At 30.1% G+C, this 18,540-nt stretch overlaps 2 protein-coding genes across 2 annotated transcripts; one reads left to right on the top strand and one right to left on the bottom strand.

Annotated features, from left to right (window-relative positions):
- Positions 1–9,950: 9,950 nt before the first annotated feature.
- On the top strand, positions 9,951–13,873 carry LOC106360923 (probable methyltransferase PMT21). Its single transcript, XM_013800601.3, has 8 exons — positions 9,951–10,201; positions 11,122–11,418; positions 11,490–11,638; positions 11,721–11,916; positions 11,990–12,200; positions 12,415–13,093; positions 13,168–13,245; positions 13,381–13,873. The coding sequence occupies exons 2-8, from the start codon at positions 11,158–11,160 to the stop codon at positions 13,595–13,597; spliced, it is 1,791 nt and encodes a 596-aa protein (XP_013656055.2). The 5' UTR covers positions 9,951–10,201; positions 11,122–11,157; the 3' UTR covers positions 13,598–13,873.
- BNAA08G09050D (MD-2-related lipid-recognition protein 3) lies at positions 13,703–15,874 on the bottom strand. The gene is made up of 4 exons (XM_013799337.3): positions 15,713–15,874; positions 15,445–15,546; positions 15,143–15,342; positions 13,703–14,599 (listed from the first exon to the last, which is right to left on the bottom strand). The coding sequence occupies exons 1-4, from the start codon at positions 15,804–15,806 to the stop codon at positions 14,522–14,524; spliced, it is 474 nt and encodes a 157-aa protein (XP_013654791.2). The 5' UTR covers positions 15,807–15,874; the 3' UTR covers positions 13,703–14,521.
- Between the last annotated feature and the right edge of the window lie 2,666 nt (positions 15,875–18,540).

The following is an 18,540-nucleotide window of genomic DNA, read 5'->3' as shown; positions in this document are numbered from 1 at the left end:
TCTTCGAAATCGCCTTCAGTATCGCCTTACTCAAAACGGTGCGTATCTACTTTCAGTATTTTTTCGTGGTTCAATTTTTCTTTTTCAAGTACTGAGTTGCCATTCATCCAAGAATGGAGAAGAAAGCAATAACCAAACAATCAATATAAGTCAGTGCATCAATCAAAAATAAATAAACTCGAAGGAAAAGGATACGTGAAAAAACAACAATACAATTGGTAAAACCTTTTTAAGACACTTTGAAGACAAAGATCATACAAAGTTGAAGCTAATGAAAGAAATCCATAGCTCACACAAACTTACAAGTTTGATCCCTAAATCTAGATACAATATTCTCATTCGAATTCAGGCGGTGGCTTGAAAATGATCGCATGTAGTTCGATTTGCATCCGAAATAGTGAGCTAATTAAGCCGTAAATTTGCAGAGTACAGAACAAATAATAAATAGAGAAATAATTTAGATTAGAGCTAAGCCGACAACACCATAATTTTTTTGTGAAATTTATAAATACCTTTATATCTTCATGCAAACACAACAAAACGTTGGAATTTTGTAGCTCCCCGCCATTATGAATAGCCACCAAACATAAAAAGAAGCAAGTTTAGTTAGAGCATAATTATAGCAGGCTCCTAGATCAATATTAACCCTAGCACTCTAAATAAGGTGTTTAATTTTTTTTTTTGGTTTTTTCTCTATTTAAAAAAAAAATAAAAACGAATTAATAAGAGACTGCCACGTGTCAGTGGAATCAGCAAAACAGCTAGCCACGCCTAATCAAACGTTTAAAGCACTTCCTTTTCTTCTTCTATGAACTTGAGCGGTGTAGATACCGGTTAGTGTAGGGTCGTGTTCGTCCCTCGCTTCTTTGAACTTGTCTTCGAATCGGTTCACTGGTTCGATGCCTTTGGGAATTTGGAGTTTGAATACTTTTAGGTCTCTTGATTTGTCGAGGAATGAGTTAGAGGGACAAAGATAAGAAGGTTGAACAACTTGAGAGCGATTGATTTGAGTAGGAACAAGTTGTCTCGTCCCATCCCTAGCGAGATTGGGAGCTGTATGTTGCTGAAGAGTGTTGATCTCAGTGAGAACTCTCTGTCCGGGAACTTGGCAGATACGTTTCAGCAGCTGAGTCTGTGTTATTATCTTAACTTGGGGAGTAATGTGCTAGAAGGTGAGGTTCCTAAGTGGGTTGGAGAGATGAGGAGTCTTGAGAGTTTGGATCTTTCGATGAATAAGTAAGTTCTCAGGGTCCGTTGGTAAAAGTTCTCAACTTTTCTGGTAATGGGTTTATCGGTAGTTTGCCTGACTCTACTGGGAACTGTATCAACCTCATGGCATTGGATGTTAGTGGGAATTCACTGACTGGGAAGCTTCCTGTTTGGATATTTGATGATGACTCCACTGGAGGTGTCAAGAAGATTCAGGTGTTGGAATTATCAATCTTTTGAAGCTTGAAAAGGGACTTATATGGTTATGTAGTGAGATCAAGGAGAGAATTAAGAGACCAAGGTCGAGAAGAAGTTAAAGAAGGCTGAGTTTGCTTCAAAGCAACAGAAGTCTCAAGTGAAGGGTAATATCCCCAAGAGTGCTGCACCCAAGGCTGCTAAGATGGGTGGTGGTGGCAGACGTTTAATATTATAGATCCTTTTGTTTGTCGTTCTTTAAGTTTCTTTTCTTTATATTTGAAAAAATGCAGAGTAAAATCAAGAACTTGGCTCTGCAGTACAATGTTAATCTAGTTTTATGATCAGTTCATGGCTTGTCTACGGCTTTAGTGTTCTTAAATGACAATGCATTTGAACCGAGACCATATTTCTTGTAAACAATGTAAACCAATACCAAAAAAAAACATGATCTAACTTTGGTTAATACCTTCAATTCTGTACAAGTCTTGAAATATGTTTGAGTTGGAGTTAAACTAATGTTGTCTAGCTGCAAGTTTTTTCACTATGATACCATCTGGCCTGATTGATTGGCAATAGTATCTGAACAGAGCAATCCAACTGATATTCATCCTGATCAACTGATACTCATTGTAAAAGACACACTCATTGTCTTCACATGTCTTGTACTCTTCTATTCTCATGTCACTTTTGTATCTTTTGTGTCACAGACTTGTAAAGAATAAACTTGTATGCTTGTGTCTATATGACAAACACTCTCGACTTTAAAAAAACAACCACACACACTCTTGCTTTCTCCTTTACTCATCTTCTCTCAACAGAGTAATCTTTTTTTACACCACCAAAGTCATCTTCTCTCTTTAATATGATGGATGTTCGAACAAGAATTCGTGATAGACAAATGCATCAACAACTGAAAGATGATTTGGTTGAACATATATGACGTAAATATGGACATGATGAAGGCAACAACTGAGCTCGGATGATTTTTTCAAATTATTCTCGTTTATTTTACTAATCTTTGTTTTATGTTCTTATTTAAAAATATATGTTTAAAATGTTATGTTTAATAATTTTATCAATACATTTTAAGTTTAATAAAATAATGTTTAATATTTTTTGAAAAACCCTTAAATAAAAGACTTGCATTGTACAACACAAATATTTCCTTCTCTTAACTAAGTTTCTTAAACTCATTTTTCCAACTTAAAAGTATTAAAAATGATTAAGAGCCCCTAAGTGTCTTTTAGGGATAATGATGCTCGCCCGAACGCACAAAACAAATTTGTCATTGAATTAATTTGACTAATTTTTAGTAGCATTTTTATCATCCCTTTTAATTATTTCGTCTATTCCTATTATCTAATATATTAAAACAGAAGTCATGACTTCTTTTCATGTGTGATTTTTTTTAGTTTGGACCATTCCTAGAAAATATCATATTTTACATAAATTTATTATTATATCTTTTAATATCTTTATCTTTTTATTTGAAATACAAATGGATATATTTAAAATGTTCTAACAAAATCTTTTTAAAATCTTCTTAGAATCTTTGTAAATTAATTACTTTTGAAAATTAGTTAGTTTTAATTTAAATTATCATAAAATATAATTAGAAATTAAAATTGAATATAGTTTTGGTTTATAAACGAAAATTTAAATAAAATGAAATTAATTAATTTCAAAAATACATTTACTAATAATTTTTAAAGATTTTGTTAGAAATAAATATTTATTTCTATTTTAATTTTTTCAAATTTGTTTTCTAATAAAATAAAAATCATGATTTTTTTATGAATGATATTTTTATTTGGACCATCATTTAAATTTTCTATTAAATGTATATCACTAATGCTAATATATATAATATTGTTAACTACTTTAATCATAATATCTTTTATATCTTTTAATTTTTTTAAAAAAATTTAAAATTCTAACAAATCTCTTGAAAAAGATTATAATAAGATCTTAATTTTCATAAATTGAATATAAAACTTTTTCAACTAATTTTGTAATTAGTAATGAAATGTTACTAAAATAATAAAATTATATCCTATTTTATCAATTTTATAATAATATCTATCATTTTAAAATAAAAAAGTTATATTGAACAAAATATGATAAAATTATTTTAAATTGATAAGTTAACATATTTTATTTTCATAAATATAAAATATTTATGCTAAAAATATAATATGTTGGTTGAATGGGTTAATATTAGTAAACTATATAATACATGTATAAAAATTTATCTTATCTTAAACTTTTTAATATACAGTAATTTATTATATAAAATTAATAAACATTAAAAAGTTACTAAAAAATCTAGCGATTTGAATTACGGATCATGATTATAATAAATTAAATACAAAATTGTTTTCATATATGTTGTTTCATGCATTAAAAATTTAATTTAGTAATCAAACGCAAATTCAATAGGACAAATATATAATAAGCAACATATATATGTGATAATTTTAATTTACAGCATGAAAATTATAAAATTATTATATTTGGCATAATTATACAAACATTTATATATGTGAGTAATATTAAAAATATATAGTAATTATGTAAAACAATTATCTATATATACAAATGTGAAAATATATTCCCGCACGGTTGTGCGGGTGAAAATCTAGTTTAACTTTAAAACAAAATAATGGTGTAAAAAGACCTAATCACACATGGGAAAGATGATGCACCATTAACAGATTCCACATGGGGGAAGGTCAGCTTCCATTATCCTCGATCTTAAGACTTATTCAAAGTAGTATTTGGTTCGTAAAGTCACCATTCAATAGCTTATCCTCCCTTCGTCTGACATCCGGCTACGTGATTGGAGTTATGAGTAAATTGCGTTGAAGTATCAACAAATTAGAGTGAATATTGCTATGTACTCTAGAGCTTTGTCAAAGGAAAGAGAGAGTTTTTCTCCAGAGCTTCAGTTTCAGAAAATGAAATCTTATGACATTGCAAAAAAAAACTTGTCCTAATAATTCATTGTTTTTTTTTTAGTGCTAATTGACTCATTCATTAACATAAAAGAACTAGCTAGAATCGGGAATACAGTATTTAGTTTATATACACACTATATGTAGTCTTGTTGTAAAAGAAAATCTAATAAATACACACTGTAGTCTGTAGTCTTGGACGAAGAATGTGTACTTTTTCTTGTCAGCTGGAAAAGTGTACTTAAAAACGCGTTTAAGTAGTCAACACTTAGAGAAATTCTTACGTTCACCCTAGGGGGTGAACCTCTAGGTTCACCAACCAATAGTGTTTGAGTATTTGATATTTGATATCTTTTAAAAAAGGAAACAAAATTGAATTTCCAAATAAAATTATATTTTTAAAATAAAACAATAAAAATACATAAAAATAGTTACAAAAAATAAATAAATAAATATTGTTAAACCTTTAGCAAAATACTAAATCCTATACTCTAAATCTTAAACTCTAAACCCTAAATTATAAACCTTAAATCTTGGATAAACCGTTGGAAAATTTTAAACCCTAAATCATACATTAAAAACTAAATCTTAATAACACTAAACCCTAAACCCTAATCACTAAACCCTAAACCCTTGGATAAACCCTGAACCCTTGGATAAACCCTGAACCCTTGGATAAATCATAAACTCTAAATCAAAAATATTTAAAATTAAACCCTAGAGTTTGTGATTTATCCAAGGGTTCATAGTTTACCCAAAGGTTTAGGGTTTAGTGATTAGGATTTAGGGTTTAGTGTTATTAAAATTTAGTTTTTAACGTATGATTTAGGGTTTAAGATTTTTCAATATTTAGAGGTTATCCAAAGTTTAAGGTTTAACGTTTAGGGTTTAGGGTTTAGGATTTAGGATATAGGATTTAGTATTTTGCTGAAGGTTTAACAATATTTATTTATTTATTTTTTGTAACTATTTTTATGTATTTTTATTATTTTATTTTAAAAATATAATCTAATTTGGATATTCAATTTTGTTTCCTTTTTTAAAAGATATCAAATATCAAATACTCAAACACTATTGGTTGGTGAACCTAGAGGTTCACCCTAGGGGGTGAACCTAAGAATTTCTCCAACACTTATAATTCAGTGTTTCCATGGATCTATCTCAAGTGACTATTCCACCGACTAACTCGGCCTCATGCTAACATCTTTATTTTTATTTTTGGTAATCCTAACATCTGTAATTAATTTTGATATTTTGTATTCAATGTTATCATCTGTTTCATGGTTGCGTAACAAACTTTTAAAAGTGAAATAGAAAAAGCAAACAATCAGATTTAGACATTCCAAGTTTGAAAAAAAAATTGAAACCTTATTATCTGTTGCAAGGTTTTTTAATGTTTGAACGGTATATGTTACAAGTTTTATTTTAATTTTTAGAAAGGATTTACCGTATACTCGTTAGTGTTTTCACATAAATTAAGAAAACACATTAAATCACTATAATAAATGTATTGTTTTCTGTAATTTTTAATTTTTAATAATTTTTAACCAATATAATTCAATAAAGTCAATTAATTTTTTTGAAATTCACAATTTTTCATAAAAAAAAATACAAAAAATCTATTTTTATGAAACAAATTTTTTTAATAGTTTAGAGGGTTTTACAAGTTAACTAGATTTAACAAATTTTATCAAATAATTTTACATAGATTTTCATTACTTGTGTATAGAATTCTAGGGAGGGGGGGGGGGTTATTGGAACATGAATTTCTGTGGAATTTGATGATTTTAATAGTTGAGAGGGTTTTACAAGTTAACTAGATTTAACAAATTTTATCAAATAATTTTACATAGATTTTCATTACTTGTGTATAGAATTCTATTGATTGTTATTAACTTTTAAAGTATGAAATTAATGGTGGTAGAAAAAAAGGAAAGAAAATCATTTCAATTAAGGCAATTCTTAAACAACTTTTAAAAAAGTTTTTGTCACAAAAAAGATCTCAAGAAATAAAATGACAAAAAAAAAATAATAGTTGAGAGGGTTTTACAAGTTAACTAGATTTAACAAATTTTATCAAATAATTTTACATAGATTTTCATTACTTGTGTATAGAATTCTATTGATTGTTATTAACTTTTAAAATATGAAATTAATGGTGGTAGAAAAAAAGGAAAGAAAATCATTTCAATTAAGGCAATTCTTAAACAATTTTTAAAAAAGTTTTTGTCACAAAAAAGATCTCAAGAAATAAAATGACAAAAAAAAAATTAATAGTTGAGAGGGTTTTACAAGTTAACTAGATTTAACAAATTTTATCAAATAATTTTACATAGATTTTCATTACTTGTGTATAGAATTCTATTGATTGTTATTAACTTTTAAAGTATGAAATTAATGGTGGTAGAAAAAAAGGAAAGAAAAATGGGGGGTTATTGGAACATGAATTTCTGTGGAATTTGATGATTTTAATAGTTGAGAGGGTTTTACAAGTTAACTAGATTTAACAAATTTTATCAAATAATTTTACATAGATTTTCATTACTTGTGTATAGAATTCTATTGATTGTTATTAACTTTTAAAGTATGAAATTAATGGTGGTAGAAAAAAAGGAAAGAAAATCATTTCAATTAAGGCAATTCTTAAACAACTTTTAAAAAAGTTTTTGTCACAAAAAAGATCTCAAGAAATAAAATGACAAAAAAAAATTAATAGTTGAGAGGGTTTTACAAGTTAACTAGATTTAACAAATTTTATCAAATAATTTTACATAGATTTTCATTACTTGTGTATAGAATTCTATTGATTGTTATTAACTTTTAAAGTATGAAATTAATGGTGGTAGAAAAAAAGGAAAGAAAATCATTTCAATTAAGGCAATTCTTAAACAACTTTTAAAAAAGTTTTTGTCACAAAAAAGATCTCAAGAAATAAAATGACAAAAAAAAATTAATTTCTACTTCTTACTTTATAGATATATAAATAATAAAAAATAAAAAATATTTTTTATATAATTTCGAAATATATGTTTTAAATTTGAATTTTTGTAAAAAAAAATTGAATTATTATTTTTGAAATGTTTTTTTTTTAAATTCGAAAGTGCTTTTTAAAACTATTTTTACAATTTTTATTTTAAATTTTTAATATTTTTTCTATATTTTTAAGTTGTGAATTGTATTATGTTAAAGTTGTGATTTGTATATTATTTCATTCTTCAATTTGAGTTTTTGTATGTGAGTGTATTTTATTACATTAATTTCAAAAATTGTATGGGTGTAGAGGATATTTTCAAAGTTGAGTACTATGAATAAAAACAAAGAAAATTTACATCCCAATAACAACATATTTTAATAGAATCTTAAAATCAATGAAAACTAAACTTTTCCAATAACAAATGATTTTGAGTGAAATTTAAAAATCATCACCCCAATAACAATGGATTCTGTTTAGATTTTAAAAATTCACAAACCAATAACAACGGAATCTCAAAATTTAATAATTCCTCTAAAATTCTTTGAGTGGTTTATCTTGACTTACTATGATTTTAGATTAACGACATCTTATTTTTTGTTGAAACATAAACATTTAAGACTCTGAAGCTCATGTAACTATGTAAAATTTTAGTCCCACAAAATAATAACCAGAAAATTAGGATTTTCATACATGAGTATGAGTGGGTTAACTGGTTAAGTTTATGCATGGGATGCCCTTTTACAGAAAAAAAAAATTATGCATGAGAATCGTATCGGTGAATCGTTTTGTCGGTGGCGGGGATACAATTCAATATTCTTATTTAATTAAAGCATCGAAATAAGAATCTAAAATACAATTGGTGACTTTTGTAAACGGAAAACAATTATACACTTTTCCTAGCTAAAACCTTTAATTCCGGGAATGGCGATCTAAAAATAATCCGTTACGATTCCCTAGAGGACCTATCATTTATAGATTTTCCATATTTGCTTTGACACATGAAGGTGCGACTGGTTTTCCCGCTATCACCCGCAAACGCAGATTTTGCGGTTGGTAGCGGTTGTCGGCGGTTTGCAACAATCATTCAAATCGCTCTAAATCGCTCAAACCGCTCCGAATCTCATAAATTCAAAAACTGGCTCCAACTAGCGTTTGCGGTTGCTGGCGGTTGCGGGATGATAAATTTTTTTATCTTTTTTTAAAAATAATATATATAAAAATAAAAATATTTAATAAAAATTTTAAAATTGAAATTGTGAAAATATTAAAAAAGATCTATTATATTTTAATTAATATTATAAAATTTTATAATAAAAACAATTTCAATAAATTTTCAAAAAATTAAAATTATAACTTTCTAAATATAAATTTTATATTTATTATAATTTTATGATTTTTGATATTTTTATAATTATATTAAATGTAAATATTGTTAATTTATTATTTGACTGTTACCACATTTGGTAGTTAGCCAGTCATAAGTCATCCGCAAACGCATCAATTTTTAACCGCAGTACCAATCGTACAAATCTCTTAAACCGCTAGAAACCGCAATCACCCGCATCCACAAACTCCCGCAACCGCAACCGATGCGTTTGAACCAGTCAGGTCATACTTTTTTGGGGGTAATAATGGGGTTGATTGGTTGGGTTTTATCTCTCTACTTTAGCTTTATTTATTTTTAAATCACTAAATTTTACCAATCATATTGTAGCTTTACTTTTAAAAATTAAAGCATACATCAAGTTTTTATTTAGTTTTACCAATCATGTTTTAGCTTTATTTTTAAAGCTACAGCAAAAAAAAATAAAGCAAAACTTTTTCTTATGTATTTTAGGCAAAAATGCTACATCATCTTTTTATAGACTGTAGAATCTGTAAAATGAAAAAAATATATCTATAATATCAAATAAATTATATAATCATAATAAAAACTTTTATAAATATTTTAATTTTTAATTTGAGTGTTTTTTAATTATTAAGATATTTAAATAATATAAATATTATTTACATATCACATTTTAAATTACAATAAATTTTGATAATTTATAAAAAAAATATTAATATAAATTATTTTAATTCATATAGAATAATAATTTTATATATACAACACATATTTCATATATTTTATTTTAAAATATCTACAGCCTATAACTTACAGCTACAACAAATTTAATTACAACAAAAGTCTCTGCAAAAAAATCTACAATAACAACTTTACAGCTACAACCAATTTATCTACAGCTAAACATTTACAACTAAAATTTTAAAACCACAGTCGAACCAATCATCACCAATATTCCCTTTAGATATAGATACACATATTAGTGGGCATCCATCGGAAAAGTATGTTAGCTATAAGAGAACATGATGCCATCATAATTTTTTTTTTTTTTTTTTTTTTTTTTTTTTTTTTTTTTGATGCCATCATAATTAAGAAACAACATGTGACTATTCTTTTATTCTTTGTTTCATCAACATTCAAATTAAATAAAAACAACAAATTATGTGGAAAATATTAATCAAATTAATTAAAAAGAATGTAAAAGATTGAAAAGAAAAGAAAAGAAAAGAAAAGAAAGAGAGTGAACGAAAAAAGTATAAAGGAAATTATTTTTATTTTCACCCAATCTGCATAAGAAGCTATATATGGTAACGTTAGCTTCTCTGCAATCTCTCATCTCTCTCTCCCATTTTGGATTTAAAAATCTGAAGAGAGAGAGAGAGAGAGAGAACCGAAGTCGCTCTCGGTCGCCGGAAAATCCTCTCCTCCGAACTTCGAGGAGACCATTCGAATCGTTAATTCGAAAATCGCGCTTAATAGTCCAGAAATAGAGGAGGACTACACGAATCGAACAACCTAGGGGTAATAATCACACGTTCGCCTCTCATTCAAATTTTACATATCAGATTTTTTTGACTTTTTGTTGTCTTCATGCATCTCCACTGATTTTTCTATGCTAGTTCCACGACTTCTGTTTTTTTTTTTTTTTTTTTTTAAAACAAATCTAAAAGTTTCTATTACATATACATCATTTGTGTTCGAAAGAACAAAACACAGTCCATTCTCCTGCAAACTCTTCGGTCTGTAATTTTTGAATTTGGATTACAAAAAAAAGAAGTCAGATTAATTGTTAACTTGTATGTTTTCCGTCTTATGTTATTATTGCTTTCTCAAATTATGCTGTGTTAAATCCTTTCCGTGTCTGCCAAGTATCAATTCTAATTCTCTTCTTCCTTCCTTTGTGCTTTTTAGCTGTGTGCAAATTTTTTTCTTTTCTCTTGCGCAGATTTGATTTCAGACTTTGAAATGCGAAAGCGAAGCTGTTTTAACGTTATCCCTGATATAGAATACATTCATGTGTATGCATTTATTATTTGTTATCCATACCAATTGTTTATTGTCCTCGAGTTTGATAGAAAATGGTGAGAGCATGTTCTGGCGGTCGCATCTAAGTTGATGGGTCCCAAACAGCATGTGATTAACATTAAAGCAACATATCTTTTAATGTCGGCAATGTTGTTCTGTTCCCTTATTAGATCTCGATTCCTTGTCCTTTTGTTTTTTCCTCAACTCTTCAAGTCTCTCATTTGTCAAAAAAGTGAATGGTCCATCATTCTCTTTCATAACTGGCAGTGTTTGATGCTGTTCTTGTCTTGATCCAATCTGTTGTTTGATATTTTTCTTGAGTTGCTGTTCTGTTTGTTCTAAGTACTTTTTCGTTCTTGGTTTTGGCCCCAACAAAGGAAAACCTTTTTTGAGCAAAAGTTTCTGTATACTTGTAGGTATACTATTTATATATTTAATTTAGTCTAAAGACGATGAAGTATAAGGATGAGAAGTACGAGAAGGCTGAGAGAGGTTCAACAAGGATCTTACCCAAGACAGTTTTACTGATTCTGCTATGTGGGCTTTCGTTCTATCTCGGTGGGCTTTATTGTGGGAAGAACAAACTCCAAGTTAATGATGTTGCAAAAGCTGGATCTTCCTTAGATGTTGATAACTCTCCTCAAGCCAAATCCGTTTCTTTCCCGGAGTGTAGCAGTGACTACCAAGATTACACTCCCTGCACCGATCCAAGGGTACACTCAGTGTTGCTAGTGCTTGAATCTGGTTAAACTTAAGTTAATGTTTTGTTTTCGTTTGGTGGCAGAAATGGAAGAAGTATGGTACTCACAGGCTTACTTTCATGGAACGCCATTGTCCTCCTGTGTTTGATAGAAAGCAATGTCTGGTCCCTCCTCCTAATGGGTATAAGTCACCAATAAGATGGCCTAAGAGTAAAAACGAATGTTGGTACAGGTAAATATTTCTTCTCTAGATCTCACCTGTCCTTCAGATATTTTTCAAGTTAAATGACAATTTGATGTGATTTAAATTTTAGGAATGTGCCATATGATTGGATCAACAAGCAGAAATCAAACCAGCATTGGCTAAAGAAAGAGGGTGAAAAGTTCATTTTCCCTGGTGGAGGTACAATGTTTCCAAATGGAGTTAGTGCTTATGTCGATTTGATGCAAGATTTAATCCCTGAGATGAAAGATGGGACCATAAGAACTTCCATTGACACTGGTTGTGGGGTGAGCTTCTTGAATTTAACTAATATTAGAGGTTACTTTCTTCAACTTTTTAGACTTTGCTCTGTTTTTAAAGGTTGCAAGCTGGGGAGGAGACTTGTTGGACCGTGGTATCCTCACGGTGTCACTAGCTCCAAGAGATAACCACGAAGCTCAAGTCCAGTTTGCTCTAGAACGTGGTATCCCTGCGATACTCGGCATCATTTCAACTCAACGTCTCCCTTTCCCTTCAAACTCATTCGATATGGCTCATTGCTCAAGATGCCTTATTCCATGGACTGAGTTTGGTAATAAAATTTTCTTTATCATCTAACAATACTAGCAAGGCCGGTTCTAGGCACATCCGGACCTCAATTTTTTTTTATAAATAGTAAATTGTTGATTTTTTTAGTTAAGATTAATCTAAAAATGTTTATGACCCCCTTAATCTTAGATCGTGTCCTTAATGCTAGTTTAACTAAAACTCATGTAACAATCTTTGTTTTGTGCCTGCTTTCTCAGGTGGGGTCTATCTTCTTGAGATTCACCGTATCCTAAGACCTGGTGGCTTCTGGGTCTTGTCCGGTCCACCAGTCAACTACGAGAACCGTTGGAAAGGTTGGGACACAACTGTTGAAGAGCAGAGATCAAACTACGAGAAGCTGCAAGATCTTTTAACCTCAATGTGCTTCAAACTGTATGCCAAGAAAGACGATATCGCAGTGTGGCAGAAATCTCCAGACAATACGTGTTACAACAAGTTGTCCAACGACCCTGATGCATACCCGCCAAAATGTGACGATAGCCTAGAACCGGACTCTGCTTGGTACACGCCGTTACGCCCTTGTGTTGTGGTTCCAAGTCCTAAGCTTAGGAAGACAGATTTGGAATCTACTCCTAAATGGCCAGAAAGGTTGCACTCAACTCCTGAGAGGGTCTCTGATGTTCCTGGAGGAAACGGTGGCTTGTTTAAAAGGGATAGTAGCAAGTGGAAGACGAGGGCTAAGCATTACAAGAAGCTGTTGCCTGCTATTGGGTCTGATAAGATAAGGAATGTGATGGATATGAACACTGCTTATGGTGGTTTAGCTGCTGCTTTGGTCGATGATCCGTTGTGGGTCATGAACGTTGTCTCTTCTTATGCAGCTAATACACTTCCCGTCGTGTTTGATCGTGGATTGATTGGAACATATCACGACTGGTAACATAACCTAAACCTAATCTTCTATCATCACTTTTGAATTCACTTATGTAATGTTCTCTAATGTTTTATAGGTGTGAAGCTTTTTCGACGTATCCAAGAACTTATGATCTTCTTCATGTTGATGGTCTGTTTACATCTGAGAGCCAAAGGTAATCATTAACCGATCTTGGACAAAACCTAATGAAACATTCGTCTTAGCCCCAAACTCTAAGAGCTAATATATATAGTCTTTGAAACTCATTGATGCTCTAATAAGTGCTAAGTAATGGTCTGGTCTTACGCAGGTGTGAGATGAAATATGTTATGCTAGAAATGGATAGGATCTTGCGTCCTAATGGCTATGCCATTATACGCGAATCGAGCTATTTTGCGAATACTATTGCATCAGTTGCTAAAGGACTGAGATGGAGTTGTCGTAAGGAACAAACAGAGTCTGAATCAGAGAATGAGAAGCTATTGGTTTGCCAGAAAAAGCTGTGGTATTCATCTGAAACAAAATAGTAAAAAGGGGGGACAAATCCAAAGCTTAAACTTAAAGCTTTTGTTTTGTCCGGAGGTTTCTTGAGAACAAAGTCACTTCAACAAGCATTAGGTTATTTATCTTGCTTCACTGCCAAGAAAGCTGCTTAAAGCGACCAATTCATTTTTATTATCCCAGCATATTTATTAACTTTCATATTCTTCTTGTAGTATGCTCGGCGAGAAATATATTATTGATTTTTTTTACATTGTAAGTTTAATTTTTATTTTAAATGGACAAGGTCGAGATTTCCTCAATGTTAGGTATATTGATTTGAGATCTAGTTGTATTGTTTTTGGTCTAAATCTAGTTGTATTGTTTTATACGTTAAGACGTTGGTGCAATGCACCGTTGGTTGTTTTCTCTGCTTTAGGAAGAAAAGTTATTAAATCATGATAACTCATGAGAATAGAACCGTGTTTCGTCATATGAGAAAAGTATGTTCAACTGAAATAAAAATTAAAAGAGTGCTTAAAGTAAATTCTGCGAGATACTCTTTTGAACTAAGTTACATACATGAGTAATATATTTAGTCGGAACACATGATAAAGGAGTTATTTTATAAATTTGTTTACTTTTGGTTGACACACTTGTGGATATCAAGTGATAGGCTGTTAGGTTGAACGAGCTAAAGGTAGAGTCTACAATTTTGTTTTTGTTCGATTGTTTTCTAATCTAGTGTGCATTGGAGTGAAATGTTTGTATTAGCAAACCAAAATTACAACATAAAGTACCAGAACTCGGTATTAGTTATTGGAAACACACTTAAGAAAGGGGGAAGACAAGCGAGTATGTCGAAAAAAACTCATAAAAATGCTTGATAACATATTTTCCACCCACTGACTTGATTAAGCAGAGTCCAATGTGGAATCCGACATAGGTACAACGAAGTCAACACACATTCTTTATATAAACTTTTCATCATAGTCAGAAGAGTTGACGAGATCATCCTCAAGCAGAGATACGACATATTTGAAGTCATCCTTCAGACAGTTTAAAAAGAGATCGTCAGTCGAAACCCATGTTAATGAAACCTTAATGGTCCTAGCGGTCTTTCAATGCGATTTCATTGATTACTGACTAGGAGTCTAGAATTAAGGAACGATAGCAGTATATACATACATATATATGCCTCTTATGCATTATTTAAACAAATACATGATTTTCTTTTTTTAAGTTTTTTTTTCAAAATCAAATCTTAATCCGGTTAGAGATTGATTCAGAAACCGAACCATATTTTAATATGATTTCAAGTGAAACATAAACTGTGTATGCAAAAAAAAAAAAACAGAATCCAAAATTAAATTAGCGTTCCAAAATTTAGATATACATTTTCAAACCAGAAATCATACGGGACCAAATCATCCATATTAAAATATGATCATGGTTGATACTTTTTCAATAATCAAAAGTCCTAATTCCTGAAATTAACCTCCAATTTGTTTTTCTTTTGCGACTTGACACACCAGTTCTAGTTTGAAACTGTATATCTAAATTTATATAAGTATTAAAATTAAGAATAATACCTCAAGGTCATCCACTTGAACTTTGGGAATAGGTAACACAAACTTGGTGCCAGCTTCAATAGGGCATTCAGGACTAAAACAGAGGCCAGATCTAATTACGCATGCATTACCCACCTTACAGATAGAGTATCCTCCTAGAAGGTCAGTAGTTTTCTTTGATTTAGCGTACACTTCTATAGTTACATTGTTCAATTGTTTGCCTGTATACATGAAAGTATTTTATCAAGAAAATATATTAGAAACTGTAAAAGAAAAAAAGAGAGCTAAAACTTCGGAGATCACAAATAAAAAAGGTTACGTACTTGCATAACCAGATACAGTAATGTTTAGGTAGTTGTCTTCAGGTCCAACCGGGTTCGGAGAGATCTCTACACGACTGAAGTTACCGTAATCGTATCCATTTTCTACAAGAGTCGTAGAGATCGATGGATTATTATTATTTATTTTTGAGGCGAAGATTGTTAGTAAACATATCTACAGTACTTTTTCAAGGTTTGAAAAGTAGATATTCAGTAACGAAAAGAAAAGAAAAAATAAATAAAAAATCAAGACTAGCAGATAGATACTTACTATTGCAGTACCCAAAATCAACAGCGTACAAAGCCGGTAAGAAGAGGAGTGGTGCGAGAACAAGAAGCAGAAGCCGGACGTAAGATGTAGCCATTAAAGAGCTCTTCAATCGTCAAACAAGTCTGTAATATGATAGTGTGCCATCAATGTCTACTATTTTATATTTTATAGTTTACAAAAAAAAAAAAATGTCTACTATTTTGTAGTCTATTAAAGACTGGCTACATTGGTGGATCGGTTCAGACTTAATAAGTGATATGACAATATTCTACTATATTAATCTCCCACGTTATACCTACTACTTATATATAGTCAACAACTGTGTACTAAATTAGTGGATCGTCAGTAATAATCTCTATAATAATATCCTTATAATATCCTTATAATAATCGTCTACGTTATATGCGAGAATAATAAAAAATGAGCAATCCACGTTGATTAGCCTTGGAAACATTAAGTAAGGCTTGATATATTTCGCACGTCAGATCCCAATCCGTGCCAAAGTGGGGAAGCAAAATTATCCAAAAAGAAATGGTTGACTTCTTGACTCTTCCCAAACTAATCAAATCCAGACTCAATCACCCGAACTTTCAATCTCCTTAAGTAACCCTTTGAATTTAACTTTCTCATCTATTATTCCTCTAAACTTTATTTTTCAAAGCATTTCCACAAATTATCTGATTTCTTTTTAAATCTGTTTTACAATCTTTTTTTTTTTTTTTTTTTTTTTTGGAACAAAATCTGTTTTACAATCAGTAATGCTTTTACGAAACGTTTAAAATGAATACCAGCCGAGAAAGACAACTTGACCCAAAGGATCTAAGAAATGTGTGTTGCCAATGATTGCATAAAGGACCAAGTTGTGGGAAAAGATTGAAGAATATTCAGATTTAGATTTTTTTATTTTGGAACGCATATTCAGATTTAGATAAGTTGAAGAGAAGATAAGAGAGAGAGAGGGAGGTCAAGAAAGATACACAAGAGAAAAGGGTGAAGGATAAATAGTTTTAATGGGGAGGGGTGGGACTTTCACCCTATGGCCGATAGTTTGTGCCTTCACGGTAGTATTTGCGATGATTCTAGAGGTTCCTGAGACCAAAAGAAAATGCTTGAAGAACTTCAAGCCCGGTTCAGATGCGAAAATACAAAACAATACTCTATTCTTTGTCTCCCTTCATCACTGTTCTGTTTGGCCAAAACAAGAAAAAAACAAAGAGTGATTTTCCAATCGTTGTTAATTGAGAAGTTAGTAAGATTTGTTTGTTGTGTGTCAATACTCATTTGTTTTATGTATATGAACACACCCTTCAAGTTACTTTTGTTTGTTGTCGAAAGCTGAAGACTTATCCTATGATTTGTACACTGTCAAATGGGCCAGCGTATTTTTGAATAGCTTTTTGGGCCGAATGCACTATCAATTTATTTTGTATACAGCGTAAATTTTTATAAATTATTTATCGGGAAAATACTGTTCATAGATGATGTGAAAAATAATTAGATTAAGTAGTGGCTGATGTTAAACTGAGATGTTTAAATTAATAAGGGGGACAAATCTAAAACTTAAGCTTAAAGCTTTTGTGTGTTGTCCGGAGGTTTCTTGTGAACAAAGTCACAACAACCATAGGTTCTTCACTTCTTTGCCTTGCTTCAAGCCAAGGAAACTGTTTAAAGCTACAAATTCTTTTTATTATCCCAGCAAATTTATCAACTTTTATTTTTTCTTATAGTATATTCTTGGTGAGAAATATATTATTGATTTTCAAAAAATTGCAACTTAAATTTTTATTTAATTAGTTAAGTTGGAGATTGCTCTAGTGTTGTTTTGAGATCTTTAAGACGTTTTTTTTTTTTGAGAATTGACGTTAAGGTTGTTGGTCCATTAATCCATTACAAACAATTGTCTTCCTTTTTTTTGTAAGCTAAATTATCTTCTTTTTCTTCTTGCTAGAGGAAAATGTTAATATGTTGCATCTTTCCAACATCTATTAAAGGATAAAAAACAAACATACTGTTAGAGGGTAAACAGATTGGTTCGTGAGTTTAGTATTGTAGCCAAAAAGTTAATAGTGACTTTTGTATATAATTTTTAAACTGAAAAGTAAATTTGGTCGGTTGGTTGGCTGGAAGATATTTCACTGAATATGGCAGACGGGAAAGATTTATGCTTAAACACATGTTGAAAAAACTCGATCTTAACCATATTTTAAGAAGAAGAAAAAAGATAACTCTATTATTCCAAATTTCATATTAATTATGTTTTTCAGTTTTTGTGAATAAGAAATTGAACAAACGTTCATACCTTTTATTTATTCAGTTTCTCAAATAAAACTTTTTAAATAATTTTTTCATCCTATACATTGTCACTACTCGCCGATAAAATTCTAAATCTAATTTTAAACTAAGAGTAAACAATTCTGTTCCCTCTATATATCCTATAATCTCATATTCGGCGTTCATTTGAAAATTAAAATCTATATTAGAAGAACAAATTTGAATATATTTATGTCTAAATAATACTATTTTATGAAACCATTAACAAGTAAAACTTATGTTATTACACTTTTCTTTTTGGTAATTTTCTATAAATCATGACTAAACATATATGAGAAATTGTTAAGAATACCACAAATTAAATACTACTTTTCAAAAATACGATAAATCAAAAAATATACTAACATTTGAATTTAGGTTTTAGTTATTATTGTTTAAAATTTAGTATGAGATTGATTGGGTTTATAAATATTATATAAATATTTTTTAAAATTAGCTTAATGTTATTTTATCACAAATTTTGAATATTTATGAAAATAATCATTTATCGATGGTAA

This window comes from Brassica napus, chromosome A8 (assembly GCF_020379485.1).
Source record: "Brassica napus cultivar Da-Ae chromosome A8, Da-Ae, whole genome shotgun sequence".
In the NCBI taxonomy this organism is placed as follows: Eukaryota; Viridiplantae; Streptophyta; class Magnoliopsida; order Brassicales; family Brassicaceae; genus Brassica; species Brassica napus.
The sequence above is the reverse complement of the archived record's forward strand: the minus strand, read 5'-3'. Positions and strand labels throughout refer to the sequence as shown.

What these genes read in the sequence shown, in the direction of transcription:
- LOC106360923 (XM_013800601.3), top strand. Translation starts at nt 11,158, where the DNA reads ATGAAGTATAAGGATGAGAAGTACGAGAAGGCTGAGAGAGGTTCAACA. An exon ending in AAAAACGAATGTTGGTACAG is followed by an intron (nt 11,639 to 11,720) that starts GTAAATATTTCT and finishes TTTAAATTTTAG; the next exon opens with GAATGTGCCATATGATTGGA. An exon ending in CCATTGACACTGGTTGTGGG is followed by an intron (nt 11,917 to 11,989) that starts GTGAGCTTCTTG and finishes CTGTTTTTAAAG; the next exon opens with GTTGCAAGCTGGGGAGGAGA.
- BNAA08G09050D (XM_013799337.3), bottom strand. Translation starts at nt 15,806, where the DNA reads ATGGCTACATCTTACGTCCGGCTTCTGCTTCTTGTTCTCGCACCACTC. An exon ending in TACTGTATCTGGTTATGCAA is followed by an intron (nt 15,343 to 15,444) that starts GTACGTAACCTT and finishes TCATGTATACAG; the next exon opens with GCAAACAATTGAACAATGTA. An exon ending in TTCAAGTGGATGACCTTGAG is followed by an intron (nt 14,600 to 15,142) that starts GTATTATTCTTA and finishes AACTGTCTGAAG; the next exon opens with GATGACTTCAAATATGTCGT.